A 16,134-nucleotide genomic window follows, 5' to 3' on the forward strand; every position below is an offset into this window, starting at 1 on the left:
TTTTGAAGATTTACAAAGTAGAATTTAGAGAGTGATTTTTCACTTCTCCAGAATGTTGTGCTTTACTGCAATTTATACAAGAGTAACAGTTACATATTAACTATATGTATAAATATACATATAAACTTTACAATCATTTGAGGACTTAAATCAGTTTTAAAACAAGAGATTTTAGCTATAGAAGATTTCAAAGTTATGCATTTAATATAATCATTTTACCATAATGCCTTAATTCCTAACAGTATTTATACTTAAAATTCCATGTTTTAAAAACCACAAATACTAATGCTGAAGACCATCAGAAATATTAAAATTCAGTCCTTTATTCAAGTGCATCATTTTCTGAATAAAATTTTGTTATAGTTAAAACTTTAACTCCAAATAAAAATATTTTTGAAAATATTTCAAAATTAAAATTAAACCCACACAAAAAGGAGAGAAGAAATGCTTCACATTTTGGGAGGCAAACTCTTCAATAATATGTCTTTGTTTTATTTTCTAGTGAGGATACTTTCAATTTAAGTATTAAAAAAAAAGGTCCAGGAGAGGGTTTATGTCACTTATCTTCTCTGGCTGAAGAATTATTATAAAGTCTGAAAAATTTAATGAATATTCTTTGAAACATTCCTGTTTTTAAAGGTCAAGTCCATAAGGATACTTAATCTTATTAAATTATTTTCTCATCTGCCATCTGATAAATACATATCTATCAAGAACATCAAATTATTTAACTTCTCTGAGTCTCAGTTTTCTAATGTACATGATGAAAAGAGTAACACTCATTTCAGAGGATTGCTGAAAAGGTTTAAATAAAGAATTCTATAGATTTCAAATTGTACTTCTGGAGCTACCTCAAGGCCTAATGGATGAAAACCAAGGAGAGAGGTTATGTCTACTGGAAGACAGAAAGAGAGAGCTGGCTACATAAAAGGGCAGTGTTGGCTAATCAGTGGATTTCCAAGGTCCACACTTCAAGCTTCTATCAGCTTCATTTCCCTTTTAACTGTAATACATATTGGATTTTGTAAGATTTCTCTTAAGAATATAATGACTAAAATAAATCTGAAAACCACTGTATTTTGACAGCCTAGTACAATTCTTGACATAAGTGGGCATTTACTAAAAATTAATTTCCCTCACTGTATCTGAATTTTTCCACAACTCAGAATCATATTATTGATGTTAACAGTAATTTTTAAACAAAACAAAAAAATCTTCCATTTATCAGAGCACCGGGCATGTTAGGTTCTGAAAATAAAAATAGGGTACAAAGTCTAACCAAAACAAGGACCTCATAGTCTGGGGAGATTAAAATACAAATAACTAAAGCATATAATGAACGATACAAAACAAATACACATACATCTTTGTGGAAGTTAAGGAAGCAATTCTTTTCTCCAAAGTAGAAACATCCTATACCTCAATGGACATTGAGAGAAATAGGGAAGGCTGAATAGATGATGTGACATTTGAGCTAGAACCTGAAGGATGAATAATCTGATATGGCTGGCCTACATGATGGTATGGGATGGTTAATTTGATTATATGGATGGTTAAAAGGACTTTTTGCTGGATGAATACAGGGACTCCAAAGACGTTTACATCATCAGGCAGATGGAATAACACATCAGAAAGCACAAGAATATGGAATAGCATAGTGTGTTCAGGGAACTATAAGCAGCTCAGTTTGGTACTGCTTGAGTATAAACCACAAAACAAAGATAATCTAGAGATGGTGGAAGAGTAGGTACGAGGTTAAACCATAACTTGCATGCTGGCTTAAAGTGCCTGGACTTAATTATTAAGGAACCAGGAAAAGTTTATGAAAGGAAGACAGTGAAGTTTACATTTTAGAATGAGTATTCTTGCAAAAACAAGACTGTCCTATGGTTATCTGCTAATAACAAAAAAACAAAGGAAGAAAGATTGAACAGACATACAAGAGCCTGGAGATACAGGAATTTGTAAAGAGACTATGAAAGATAAGGGCTGAGAATGGAGCACAGAGATTACTTCAAGACACAGTTAGAAGACAGAATCAGTAGGACTTGCTGACAGTGACTAAACCTCTTCATTTCTCAATACTTTATTAAAAAAATACCGGCCGGGCACGGTGGCGCACACCTGTAATCCCAGCACTTTGGGAGGCTGAGGCGGGCGGATCAAGAGGTCAAGAGATCGAGACCATTCTGGCCCATCCTGGCCAACATGATGAAACCCCATCTCTACTATAAACACAAAAATTAGCTGGGTGTGGTGGCACATGTCTGCAGTCCCAGCTACTCAAGAGGCTGAGGCAGGAGAATCACTTCAACTTGGGAAGCAGAGGTTGCAGTAAGCCGAGATTGCATCACTGCACTCCAGCCTGGGCAACAGAGTGAGACTCCGTCTCAAACAAACAAAAAAGCCAAATTGGGAGCTGACACCTTTCAACAAGGGCTGGCAAACTAGAGTTCACTTAGCCTGCTGCACATTTATATAAATAGCCTTATTAGAACATAGCCATACTCATTTATTCATGTATCATCTATGCTTGTTTTTGTGTACTACAATGGCAATGTTTTAGATGCTACTTTATGGCCTGAAGAGAACTGTAATTTGTAATAAAGAACTGTGTAAATAAGAGATGCTCCATATATGTTTACTATTCGGTCTTTCACAGAAAGTTTGCTGTTCCACCTTATAATATTAGCTGGGATTTTTTTCTAATTAAAAATGATTTCTTTTTAACAAGTAGATTATTCCCAAGCTCAAGGAGGGAATCAAAAGTCAGAGTCAGTAACCAGCAAGGAAAGACAAGAGATGAGTTTAGAAAGAGGAAGCCAGAAACAGTACCTCCCATTATATATTGCCAGGATAATTATTAAAGTTTGTGAATCCAAAAACCTTCATGTATAGTATGCTTAAAATAAACAATACCTGTCCTTGGTATAAACCAGCATCCTGAATGGTGCTGTCTGGTTTATTCAGTGGTTCAAATGTGTTACTCATGTATTTGTTCCACAATCTGGTCTCCTTTTCATCTGGAATACTGAAGATTTTTCTTATTTCCTTTTCAATTGTATCTAGATTTAAGGAGGAAAGATATATAAATATAGTATGTATTTCAAAATATACCACATACAGCTAAATGTTACCAGCACAAAAATTTTTTAAAATACTAATAGAAAATCAAGACTAAATATGTAATAAATCTATAAAACACAAACCAACAAAAGGGGTTTTAAGACCAAGTGTGCTTTTTATGGAAAAAATGGTATTTGTACTCCAACAAATTACTTGGGGAATTTAAAATCTCAAAAGGTAAGAGTTCAATCACCTAACACTAAAATACAATTTATGCTACACAGGATAAACTTTAAATTTTAACATACTATAATTCAAATATTTTCTGAGGAGATGTAGGAATTAGAAATTAAAGTATGATTAAGAGATGTTACAGATTTTTTTAATGTGCAAAATTTTTTAAGTACCACATAAGCAATTTAAAAATAGTTTATATTAAACTGAACAGCTCACTAGAATATATGGACACAATAAAAAAGAAAGTGCCTTGTTTGAAGGGATGTCTGTATTCACCAAAATTTAGTATTTTCAAGGTAAAGTCATGTCTTTTTCTGATTTCTAAATCAATTTACTGAAATTTCATCTAGTTCTGGTCAATAACTTGCCTAACCAACTCGAGAAAATAGTAATCAAAATATTTTATGATATATGAATACAGAATACTTTTAAATTTTAGAATAGTTGGTTAGTTTTGAAAAAAATTATAAAATATTAAACTTAATAATATACGTTCTCCGAAGAAATATGAAAACCCACATCTATCCTACATAATTTAGTCCAATAATACTATCTACTTAGCAGCTAATGTTTTGTAATAGTCTTGTAGTCAGTGAGGTTTTGATAAGGGCATTAAATCAGTAGGAAAAAAAAGGCACTAATTCAAAATATCAACAGCGTTATCTCAAAACTTAAAGCAAATCACCCAGAATATTTAAATAATTACATAAAATAAATACACTGTTAGTACTTGTATTAGTCTGTTCTCACACTGCTATAGAGAACTACCTGAGACTGGGTAACTTATGAAGAAAAGAGGTTTAATTGACTTACAATTCCATGGGCTGTACAAGAAGCATGGCTAGGAGGCCTCAGGAAACTTACAATCATGGTGGAAGGCGAAGGGGAAGCAAGCACATCTTATCATGGAGGAGCAGGAGAGAGTGCGAAGGGGGAAGTGCTACACACAAACAACCGTATCTCATGAGAACTCATTCACTATCACAAGAACAGCAAGGGGGAAATCTGCCTCTATGATCTAAACACCTCCCAGCAGGCACCTCCTCCAACACATGGGGGATTACAATTTGACATGAGATTTGAGTGGGAACACATAGCCAAGCCTTATCAGTACTGCTTTCTACTTTGGCAGGGTTGTATTTTTTTCTTTTCGTTCTTTTTATTAAAGTGAACATGTATACAGAAACATGCACTAATCATCAGTATCTTGTGATAAATTTCCAAAGTGGACACACCCATGTAAATTGCACCAAGATCAAGAAACAAAACATTACCTAGAAAGAGGATAAAGGAAGAAGCCAAGGAAGGGAGCTGTTTTAATCTTTCTATAAAAATGAATAAATGTTTCCTGAGGGCAGAAATAATTTTTGCTTTTGGCAAAAATACCAAAAATACTGACAAATATAAATAAAATGTCTACCTAGATATAACCACTGTTGACATTCTGATATTTCTTCTGGATGTTTTTTCTATTAATACAGGCATCTGTGCACATAACATGTTATAAACAAATGTGGAAATTTCCTCTTCATTGAGTTTTGTGATCTAATTTACATATGGGGGAACATTACAGGCGTAGGGGTAGTAACGCAAAAGCCTTGAGGTGCAAATGTGCTTGGCATGTTTTAGAATAGCCTGATACATCAATGTGGCTGAAGTAGAATAAGTGAGGTAGAAATGAGACTATAAAGGTACTTCTGTAGGATTATATACACTTCTGTGACCTATCAAAGTATTTATATTTTAATCTGAGCAAAAGAGAAAGCTATTGAGGAGTTGGGAAGAGAAGTGGCATGATATGACTGACATTTTAAATGTTCACTTTTGCTGGTAGTGAAGAACACTGCAGAAGGTTTGATAAGGTTTGGCTCTGTGTCCCCACCCAAATCTCATGCCGAATTGTAATCCCCAGTGTTTGAGGAGGCACCTGGTGGGAGATGACTGGATCATGGGGGCAGATTTCCCCCTTGCTGTTCCCATGACAGTGAGTGAGTTCTCATGTGATCTGGTTGTTTGAAAGTGTGTAGCACTTCCCCCTTTGCTCTATCTCTCTTGCTATGCCATGGTAAGATGTGGTTGCTTCCCCTTTGCCTTCCACCATGACTGTTAAGTTTCCTGAGGCCTTCTAGCCATGCTTCCTGTACGGCCTATGGAACTGTAAGTCAATTAAACCTCTTTTCTTCATAAATTACCTAGTCTCCAGTAGTTCTTTATAGCAGTGAGAGAATGGACTAATTCAAGGTCAAAGGTGGGAAACTAGGTTACTGCAACAATCCTAACCAAAGTGGTAGCAATGGAAGCAGTGTTAAGTGGTCTGACTGAGAATAAATTCTGAAGGAACTGCTAAGAAGATATGCTGCTAGATTACATGAAAGGTGAGAAATAAAAGAATCAGAAATGATTTTTGGCCTAAGCAATTGGAAGAGCAGAAGTGGGAATTATGGAGATAAGGAAGAATGACAGAGCCTAAGGTTTTTTGGGAAAGGGAGCTTAGTTTTATACCTGATAGTCTTCTTGAGAAGCCTGTCAGATATACAAATGAAGATATGGGATAGTTCAAACTGGAATTATGGGAGACTTCAGGGCAGGACCTACCGACTTAAAAGATATCAACACATGGAAAATATTTAAAGCCAGGAGAACAAAAGAAATCACCAAGGAAAGGAGGGCTGGGAGAATATGGAGACACTGGTATTTTGAGATAAAGAAAATGAAGAAGGTTTTACAAAGGACTCCAACAAGATGCAGCCAGTGAGAAACTGTGCCCAGGAAGCCAAGTGAAGAGAAAGTGCTTCTAGATGGAAAAGTAGTTTATCTGTGTTGTACTTTGCTGGCAGGTCAGGAAAATGGAAGATTTCTATATTACCACTGGATTTGTCAATGGCAAGGTCATGAGAGACTATGACAGTAGTAGTACCAACGGAGTGGTAGGTTTCGATGTCTAATGCAGTGGGCTCAAGAGAAAATGGGAGCAGAGAAAGTGGTGGCCAGAATGCAGGATGCTAAAATTGAGATCTGGCAAGTGCAGTTACAGATAACAACAGTCTAGGGTTTAACTATAATAATTGGTGGCTGAGCTTGGTTGACGGTTGAGATCACTGAAGTTGAGAATGGTCAAAGGACTGACAGTGTGTGCTTATTTTTCCACATATTAATTCAACTGTACTAGCCAGTTAATGAAAAGCATACAGAGGTAGAAAAATAATACAGGTTACTCACAAAAATTAGAAATTAAAAAATATTAATACAGGTCATAGAAATTAAATAATATTTTTCAAGAAGTTTTATGTTTTTGGTAGTTAATCTTAAAGGAAAATAAAACTATTATTTTATCTCTTACTTAAACATGCTCAATGCTCAAATATATCAATTTTGGCAGAAAACATTTGAAGGCAGAAGATTTTGGCCCTGATAGGTAAATCATTTAGATATGGCCTATGGCCTGCTATCATTTTTACTATATATCTATGTAGGTAGTACTAGCTGAAAACAGAATATTTTATTAATTTGGTAACAAGAGAAAACAGACACTTATATTTCCTAAATCTGTTCTAAAATTTATACAGCTGCATTTCACATACATAGCTATTTTAATCATTTTCAATCAAGATTTCTTAAAAGACCATAAGGGAAAAATACATATCCATCTTAAGTTCCTTATGTAAATTCTGTGTTTCAAAGCCCACTTCCTCTAGAAAAACAAAATCAGCCCAGTTAATATCTCCAAAACGAATATTCCTTTAGCATACACAGATTGTGTAAGGCAGCAATTGAGAGATGAGACTCTGGTTTAAGAGCTCTGCTTATGAAGTTAAAGTACTAGCTCTACCACTTGGTACCAGGGTGAATTGAGGTAGATTCTAAATCTCAGCTTCATTATCTATAAGAGGAAGATACCTGCTTGTTTAACTTCAAACAAGAAAATTCCTGTAAAGTGCTTAAAACACAGTAAATATTCAACAACTGTTAACCTGTACTATAACCATAACCATGAAGTGTCTAAAATTCCTGACTTGACTAATTTTTGCAAACCTTTTTGCTTAAAAAGAAGACTCATTCTACCACAGACTTTCAAATTTTTTAAACTAAGAGCTACAGTAAGAAATTGTGACCCAGGACATAAACATATATATTGATATTTTGTATTCTAATATCTCCCATTCAATTTTCTTTACTCCCAAAACTATTTAATGAACCACCAAAATATCAACAATCCAGTTTGAAAAACAATGATTTAATACAGTAAAAAATTATAGCTATGCAAAAATTGGGTTCATATATAATGTTAAAGTACATATCCAATTTATCTAGCATTTTAAAGTATTAGTATCTATGTTGATTAAAATCTATGCTAGATTGTAAACTTTTTGAAGCAGTGATCCTTTATAAATTACATATCTTCGTGACAAATTCTTACACAGTTCTTATCATGAGAACCCATAATTCTTGTTTTGAATTCAGAAATTAAATCAGTTGCTGATTTTCCTGAGTTTCAAAATACCTAGTATAATAATGTTCTAAAATAATATCTCTGATGGTCTCATATTTAATTTTCCTATCAAAATGAGGCAGGGAGAGAAGAAAATACCAAACTTTAAAAATAACTAGAAAACATTATTTTAAGAGGTAGCTTCTCATTTATATTCCAGTTGGCTATAAACTTCAGAGACGACTCTCTGAATTAATTTTAAGACTACCCTTATTAAATTTATAGACTCTTCTCATGTACATATCCATATGATTAAAATAATTTTCATATGTTGAAAACTTTGTTTTTAATATGTAGAAATATCTTATTTTCCTGAATATATTCTACAAATCTGGAAATTCAAAAGTCAGGCAATTTATCTGTAATAATAATTATAATAAAACTTACATATGAAATTCCTTATCTTTTAAGCATTCATTTTAGAAAGATGACTCTATGGGCTTTTTTTTTTTTTTTTGAGATAAAGTCTCACTCTGTTGCCAGGCTAGAGTACAGAGGTACGGTTTCGGCCCACTGCAACCTCCACCTCCCGGTTCAAGCAATTTTTTTGCCTCAGCCTCCCAAGTAGCTGGGACTACAGGCGCATGCCCACTACACCCGGCTAATTTTTGTACTTTTAGTAGAGATGGGGTTTCACCATGTTGGCCAGGCTGGTCTGAACTCCTCACTTCAGGCGATCCACCCGCCTGAGCCTCCCAAAGTGCTGGGATTACAGGTGTGAGCCACTGCGTCCGGCCAACTATCAGCTTATTGAAACTTAATCTCGAACTTATAAATGTTGTAGCTAAATGAAGAGGGGAGAATAAAGATTCATAACATAATGCTGTATTTTATTTGGTGCAAGCATTAGGATTAACCAAGCACTGAGTACTTGAATAATGCTACTATTTCATAAAAAATATGGGTTAAAAGGATTTTCCTGCTGTGAAGTGGGTAAGTGGTGAAAGAAAGCCAAATGCAGTTAATGAAATTCAGAAATACTTTCATTTACTTTAATGACTGGTTCCAACAAGGAAATCTTATGCCACGCTATAATTCATAAATTGGCTAATCTCTCTTCCAAGCTGGGTTCTACAAGTTATGTGTCCTTCTTCACTGTTCATTTGTATTTTCTAAGATCAATGGTATTACCATTAATCTTGTTTTACAACTTCATTTGAAATTAAATACTTTAAAAATTCTTGAGTTGTTTTATGAAACAAAAACCATGTAATTTTTATTAAATTCATAATCATTTATTTTAAAAAACATTTTATTCAATCTATTCTTTACCTAAAATTAAAAATGTGTCTTTTAAATAGAAAGAAAACAATTTATATATATTTTAATATATATAGAGAATTAAGTCCACTTATATTTGACTTACAACTGCTTACGCTACTCATTAATTTGAAAAATCAATGTGTCAAAATAACACTAAGCCTGCTGCCTTGGCTACTTGACTGTATTTATAGTATCAAAGAATAAACTAGGAGAAAAAAGGAAATAACCAATTGTCATTTTCCATGCTACCTTACCAAGTTTTAATTAAGTTTTCATTTAAAGGTCTATGTTACAAATGACACACCAGCTGCTAAATAAAAACAATAATTACTTGATGTTTTATAAAAAAGCAAAACAGCACAAATGTTAAAATTCATTTAATAAATGCAAAAGCCTACAAGAAACAATAAATAATTTAACTCTAAGACATTGTATCAAAGCTGGAAATCAAATGTCCCTATATAAATCCTTAAAATGGTTATCATCCAAGTAGCATATACAAAGATAACTCTAATTAAATATCTAATAGCAATGGTTTAAAAACAAGACAGGATCTTGCATTACCTATTGTGTCAGCTTTGCTAAATCTTCGAGTTACAACATTATTCATGTTTCCATTTTCACATAGCTTCAATTCTGTGAGATATACTTCTACTTTGCAGTGCTTTACAAACATACCCTGTTCAACCACCTAAAATAATGAAACAAAACAAATCAGTGTCACCTATATCAATATATTTCACTCTAGTAACAATACATTTAAAGAGACTTTAGTAAACTGCAGATCTCCAGTGAAAAACCAGTCACTATTAAAGCCTGTCAATATATATAAAAAAAGATATTGGATAGTTAAAACTTCAAAAGCAAGAAAACTTTTTGGAAATTTTGATATTTAAAAGAAAGAAATAATCATGATTTTAAAACATTAAGTGACAGTTTGGAAAGGCATTCTATTGATCTATGAAGATACACTAGTACACCATAAATAATTAATATTCAGTATTTATAATGAGAAAGATTACCCAAAATGACTATGTGCAAATATATATGTACGTTCTCTGTTTATACATTATAATACAAATAAACAGAGTTATGATTGAAGATACAAACATACTTCTTAGCTTTTAGTAGTGATCCCAAGCAGAAAACCTTTAAAAAGTTGTTTATACAATTTGAACTGAATGGCTATATTATCACTGTTAATGTTAAAATATATCTATTAAAATGATAACTCCAAATCACTGTTGCCAAAATATCCAGCTATGGCTAGGTAACTGATATGTTAGTTTCACCCTACAGTGACTTACTTTGTTTGACCTTTAACTACACACTTAGTAATTCTATGTAGCAATTAAAAGAAAGCTGTTAAGCATGCAAGCCATAAAGCATAAAAAGGAAATATGTATATATTAAGGTCACCTTTTAAATAAGTATAATTCCTTTTGATCTTCTAAAGGTTAACTGTAGGATTTCAGTCATGAATACTGTTTCTGAAAATAGTAATAGGCCTGATATGTGATCCATTAGACAAATATGGCAAAAGGGAGGCTCCAAATGACCGTTGGATATACTCACAAGCTTACATCAACTCACAAAAGGACTTTACAAACTTGCCTTTCACTGCATGGAAAAAATTCAAATGCAGTTCATCTAGTATTTACTATCTAATCCAACACACATTTTTATGATACTTTGTCATATATATTTTCTTAATCATACTTGTTACAATTTTTTTAAACAGGTAGCAGCCCGTACCTCTCCTTCTGCTAATAAATGTAATTTGTTTTGTAAAACCAATATGTTAAACTACTGAGATTTGTTTTAAACATCTTAGGCTGATTTACTTCATGGTTACAAATGTGGTAACATTTAATTTTATAAGATTACTTGTAGTTATATTTAAGTAGAGAAACAAGGAATCAAATATTCTTATCAGTCAGTAATTTCTGTACTGGGGCTCAATAGCTGAGTAAAATCCTAAAATAAACTACATTAAAGTAGCTACTAATCACTGGTAGTAACTAAAACTAAGGTAAACTGCAGGCCTCATTTTTATGGAAGAAAAAGAAAAATGGAATAACCAACACAAAGCAGGAAAAGGAATAAGTATGGTTAAAAAACAAAACCCCCATTATGATTTATATTGAGGTATATACTTTCTAAATAGGCATAGTTTTCTAAAAATGAAAATACATTTTCATAATACTATAGATATTTTCCTGGAAAGAACCTGGTGACTTAACTGTCAGAGTTATTGTGAGATCTATGAAAACAAAATATCAAGACTATTTCAAAATCCACACTACTGGGATTCAGAATTTTTCTCAACATTTTTTTTCTTCTTTCCTACATTTTACATTGCTAAAACCTTCACCATCACTACTCAGAATACTGCTACTATATTTATAAGATATTTATTTTACTAATTCCCAAAGTAGTGTATTAACAAGGTGTCGTTTTTAAAAATATGAGTTTGTTGTCAAACTATTTTTATATGAAAAGGTCATACTATATGTACTATTAAAGCTTGAAAATAACAGCACCATAAAAAGAAAAATAATTAGCACATTTACGAATCAATGTTGTAATGGTCACATGTAGATTATTTGCTTATATAATCTCCTTCATATTTGTTTACATAAAATCTCCTTCCTACCTTAATTAAAAATGTATGCATTGAAAATGATGGTCATGAAGACTAACAGGAAGAAACAAGCTTATAAAAAAAGTATAGTTTTATTTACCTATTATAACTATTAAAATATGTATTTGAAATAAGATTGGAAGGGGGATATTCAGAAGTGATAGTTATGTTTCAGTATTATAGATGATAGTTATAATGTTTACTCTAAGTGAATTATAACACTGTTATATTACCATAAATAAAAAGTGAGTACACGATGAAATCTGGCTCCTTGTCCAAAATTTAAGACTTATGGATATGTAAACATATTTTCATTAATTTATAACCATAATGAAGGCAAAGTCTCTTTACTAAGTATTTGAGCTACATATAAGTTTACAGAGGATTAAAATAAATAATTTCTATTTGTTCATTTTTTGCTGTGAATATTTAGGGCATTTTTTACAAGGCCATTAAACATATTAAATAAACCTAATATAGTCTACCCTTTATGTCTGTGTATGAAAAGTTTCATGGAAACTTTACCTTCATTCCAAGTGCCTCCCTCCCTAAAATGGGAAGAGAAATAAAAGTAATTTCTAAAAAAATCTAGTACTATATAAACAATTTCATAATACCAGGCCTCTAACAGACTGACTTACTCTTTTGTAGAGCCAGCTTCATTCATTTTAAAAGCATTTATTGAGTACCTACATTTGGTGCAGATAAATTAGACCTAGATCCTGGAGTCTGAGTGAGAACAGATAACGGTGAAGACAGAGAAGTAGATAAATACAACAAAACTATGAAATCATAGTTCTTAATGTGTAAGAAACAAATCCTATATATGTGATTTTCCATCCACCAATACTTCAGAATATTCAGAAACAAAGACTCAAACATAACCACAATACCATCATCACACCTAAAAAATTAAAACTAATCAATTAATATCAAATATCCATTCAAAAGTCAAATTTTTCCTTCTGTCTCATTTTTAATGTATTGTTTGAATCAGGATCCAAATAAGGTCCATATACTGCAATAGACTAATTCGTCTCTTAAGTGTCTTTTAACGTAGAAGTTCTCCATCTTTCCTATTCTTGTAATTTTTACTTTAGACCACTTCATAGATGGTGACATACACTCACTCTGAACAGGATGCAAATATCTAGTTGCTCCTTTTTTTCTGATGCTGGTAGACATTAAAGCCAATGCCTAGATCCAGTGATGGGCAAACTTATGAACTAAGTTTGGTTAAACTTAGGTTTAGAAGGCTAAATCTACCCATCAATCTATTTTTATATATAGTGCTTTACCGGAAGACAACAACGCCTATTCATTTATGTTTACGGCTACTTTCATACCCAATTATTAATTATCTAGGGCTGCTTTTATGCCTAAATCAGCAAAGTTTAGTCATTTCAAAAGAAACTAAAGGGCGCATAAAGCTAAAAATATTTACTATCTGGCCCTTTACAGAAAAACGTTAGTGACCTACTCCTTCTCCTACATCTTCAGCTTCTAGACCTTCAGGCTAGATCCATTAATTCATTAAGTCTTCTTTAATTTTACCCAGTAATGTTTTACAATTTTCAGTATAGAAAAACACAGTTCTTACTAGGTTTATTCCTAAGTATTTTGACCTGTAAATGTTATTTTAAAATTCAACTTTATTAAGAGACAACCTGTTGAAGTGTAGAAAATATTTATAAGCTATTCATCCAACAGAGGACTAATATCCAGAATATACAAGGACTCAACAACTCAACAGGTAAAAACCAATCCCATTTAAAAGTAGGCAAAGGACATGAATAGACATTTCTCAAAAGACAAATGAATGGCCAACAGGTATATAAAAATGTTCAACATCACTAATCATCAGAGAAATGCAAATCAAAACCACAATGAGATATCACCTTAACCAAGCCATAATTGTTATTATTAAAAAGACAAAAGACAACAGATGTTAGCGAAGATGCGGAGAAAAGGGAACACTTATACACTGTTGATGGGAATGTATACTAGTACAGCCACTACAGAAAACAGTGTGGAGATTTCTCAAAAATCTAAAAACAGAATTACCATTGAATCCAGCAATCCTACTACCGCGTATCTACCCAAAGGAAAAGAAGTCAGTATATGAAAGGGATACCTGCACTCACATGTTTATTGTAGCACTGTCTACAATAGCAAGATATGGAACCAACCTAGGTGCTCATCAATGGATGAATGGATAAATATTGTATATATATATAAACAATGGAGTACTATTCCGCCATTACAAAGAATGAAATCATGTCTTTTGCAGCAACATGGATGAAGCCGGAGGTCGTTACATTAAGTGAAATAAGCCAGGGACAAAATGACAAATATCATCTGTTCTTACTTATACGTGGAAGCTAAAAAATTTGATCACATGAAGTAAAGAGTGGAAAGATAGATAACAGACACTGGGAAGGATAAGGAAGGGAGCAGGGAAGGATGAAGGGAACTGGCTTAAAAGTACAAACATACAGTAAGATGGAATAAATTCAATGTTTGATAGCAGAGCAGGGTGACTATACTTAACAAAAATGTATTGAATTTGGGTGAAGGACACCCAAAATACCCTGACTTCATTACTACTTATTATATACATGTAACAAATTTTCTCATGTACACCACTAATTTGTACAAATAAAAATAAACTTTATTTGTTGCCAATAAAAAACTGGTTTCCCTATACTGCCCTTATATCAGGCAACCTGTTAAATTTACCTATTAATTCTAATTGTTTACCACTACATATTTTTGGAATTTTAAACCTGTAGAATCATGCCTTCTAAAAACACTGACAGTCTTATATCTTCTTTTACAAGATTCACTCTTTTAGTTCTTTTTACTATATTACCATACTGGCTAAGATTTCTAACAGTTATTCTTGACTTGGGAAGAACTTTTAATATTTTACCAATAAGTACAATATTTACAGGCGATTTCTAGTCCTAGTTTTCTAGGAGTTTTTTTTTTAAGATCATACATGGATGTTGAGCAGCAAATGTTCTTTTGAGATTATTTTTCTTCTTTAGTCTGCTAAAATTATGAATGCTTTTCAAAGTTAAAATTGTATTCTTTGAAAAATATCCACCTTGGTCATTTTTGTCCTTTTTACATAATGCTGGATTTGTCTTGCTAACATTGTGTTTAGGACTTAAGCATCTATGTTCATGAGTGAGACCAGCCTGTAATTTTCCTTTCTTGTAATGTCCTTCAGGTTTTATGTCATGTTTATGCTAGCCTTATAAAATAAGTTGGGGAGTACTGCTTCTATTCTCAGAAAGAATCTGTATGGTATTGGTTTATGGCTTCCCTAAATATTTGGTAGAATATACTGGTAAAGCTTTCTTGGCCTGAAGCTTTCTTTGTGGGAAGGTTTTCAATGACTCAATTTCTTTAATCATATAGGTGAATTTGAGTTTCCTATTTCTTACTGTATTGACATTTTAAAGTTTTGTTTGTCTAGAAATTATCCACTTCATCTAAATTTTCAAATTTACATAAAACTGTTCAAAACATAATCTTTTCAAAAAAGTCTTTAGACTCTGCTATGATGTTTCCTTTTTCATTCGCAATATAGGTTATTTGTGCCTACTCTCTTTTTATTCTTAAACAATCCTGCCAGGACTCATCTTTTCTTTACTGGTCTAATTTCACTTCTCTCTACAATGACTGAATTTTGTTCATTTAATGTAGGTTTGTTTTCTATTTTGTTTATGTCTACTTTATAATGTTTCTTCTTAAGTTCAATTTCCTTAACTTGTTGAGACAATAGATTTTCACTTTCTTTTCCAATATTTGCACTGAAGCTATAAAATTCCTTCTGAGAATTTCAGCCAATCTTTTAAGTTGTATTTTAATTATTATTCAGTTTAAAATATGTCTAATTTTCATTCTTCTCTTTGCCTCAAGGATTACTTAAAAGTATATTTTTCCATTTCTAGATAGTTGGGGGATAATCAGGTTATCTCTTTGTTACTGATTTTAGCTTAATCCCACTAATGACAGAAAATACAGTGAACAATTTCTATCATTTGAAGTTTACTGGAATTTTTATAACCCAGAATATGGTCAATTTTGCTTAAAAATTCCACTTAATAGAAATGTGTATTCTGCAATGACTAAGTACAATGTACATGTCAATTAGGTTATGGTGGTTAATCATGTTGTTCAAATCTTAATTACAAGCTCACTCACGTAGCTGTTGGCAGCCTCTGTTCCTCATTATGTGAGTCTCTCTATAGGGTAAGTTAAGGGCAAAGTCATGGCTTCGCCCAGAGTGAGTGATCCGAGGGGAGGGGATGAGGGAGGTATGTGCACTCCCAATAGAAGTACAGGCATCCATTAAGGACTAATCTCAGAAGTGACATATCACCACTTCTGCCACATGCTACTGACTGCATAGACCAATTGTCGT

The 16,134-nt window shown here is 32.7% G+C and overlaps 1 protein-coding gene across 7 annotated transcripts in view; it reads right to left on the bottom strand.

Annotated features, from left to right (window-relative positions):
- The window catches only part of USP15 (ubiquitin specific peptidase 15), a 150,715-nt gene that overhangs the window by 80,264 nt on the left and 54,317 nt on the right, over positions 1–16,134 (bottom strand). For all 7 annotated transcript variants that reach the window (XM_019039009.4, XM_019039010.4, XM_063693858.1 and 4 more), the window contains 2 exons: positions 9,620–9,746; positions 2,920–3,065 (listed from right to left, as the gene is read on the bottom strand). In XM_019039009.4, coding sequence (XP_018894554.1) covers positions 2,920–3,065; positions 9,620–9,746 — 273 coding nt within the window. The remainder of the gene's footprint in view (positions 1–2,919; positions 3,066–9,619; positions 9,747–16,134) is intronic.

This window comes from Gorilla gorilla, chromosome 10 (genome assembly GCF_029281585.2).
Source record: "Gorilla gorilla gorilla isolate KB3781 chromosome 10, NHGRI_mGorGor1-v2.1_pri, whole genome shotgun sequence".
Lineage (NCBI taxonomy): Eukaryota > Metazoa > Chordata > Mammalia > Primates > Hominidae > Gorilla > Gorilla gorilla.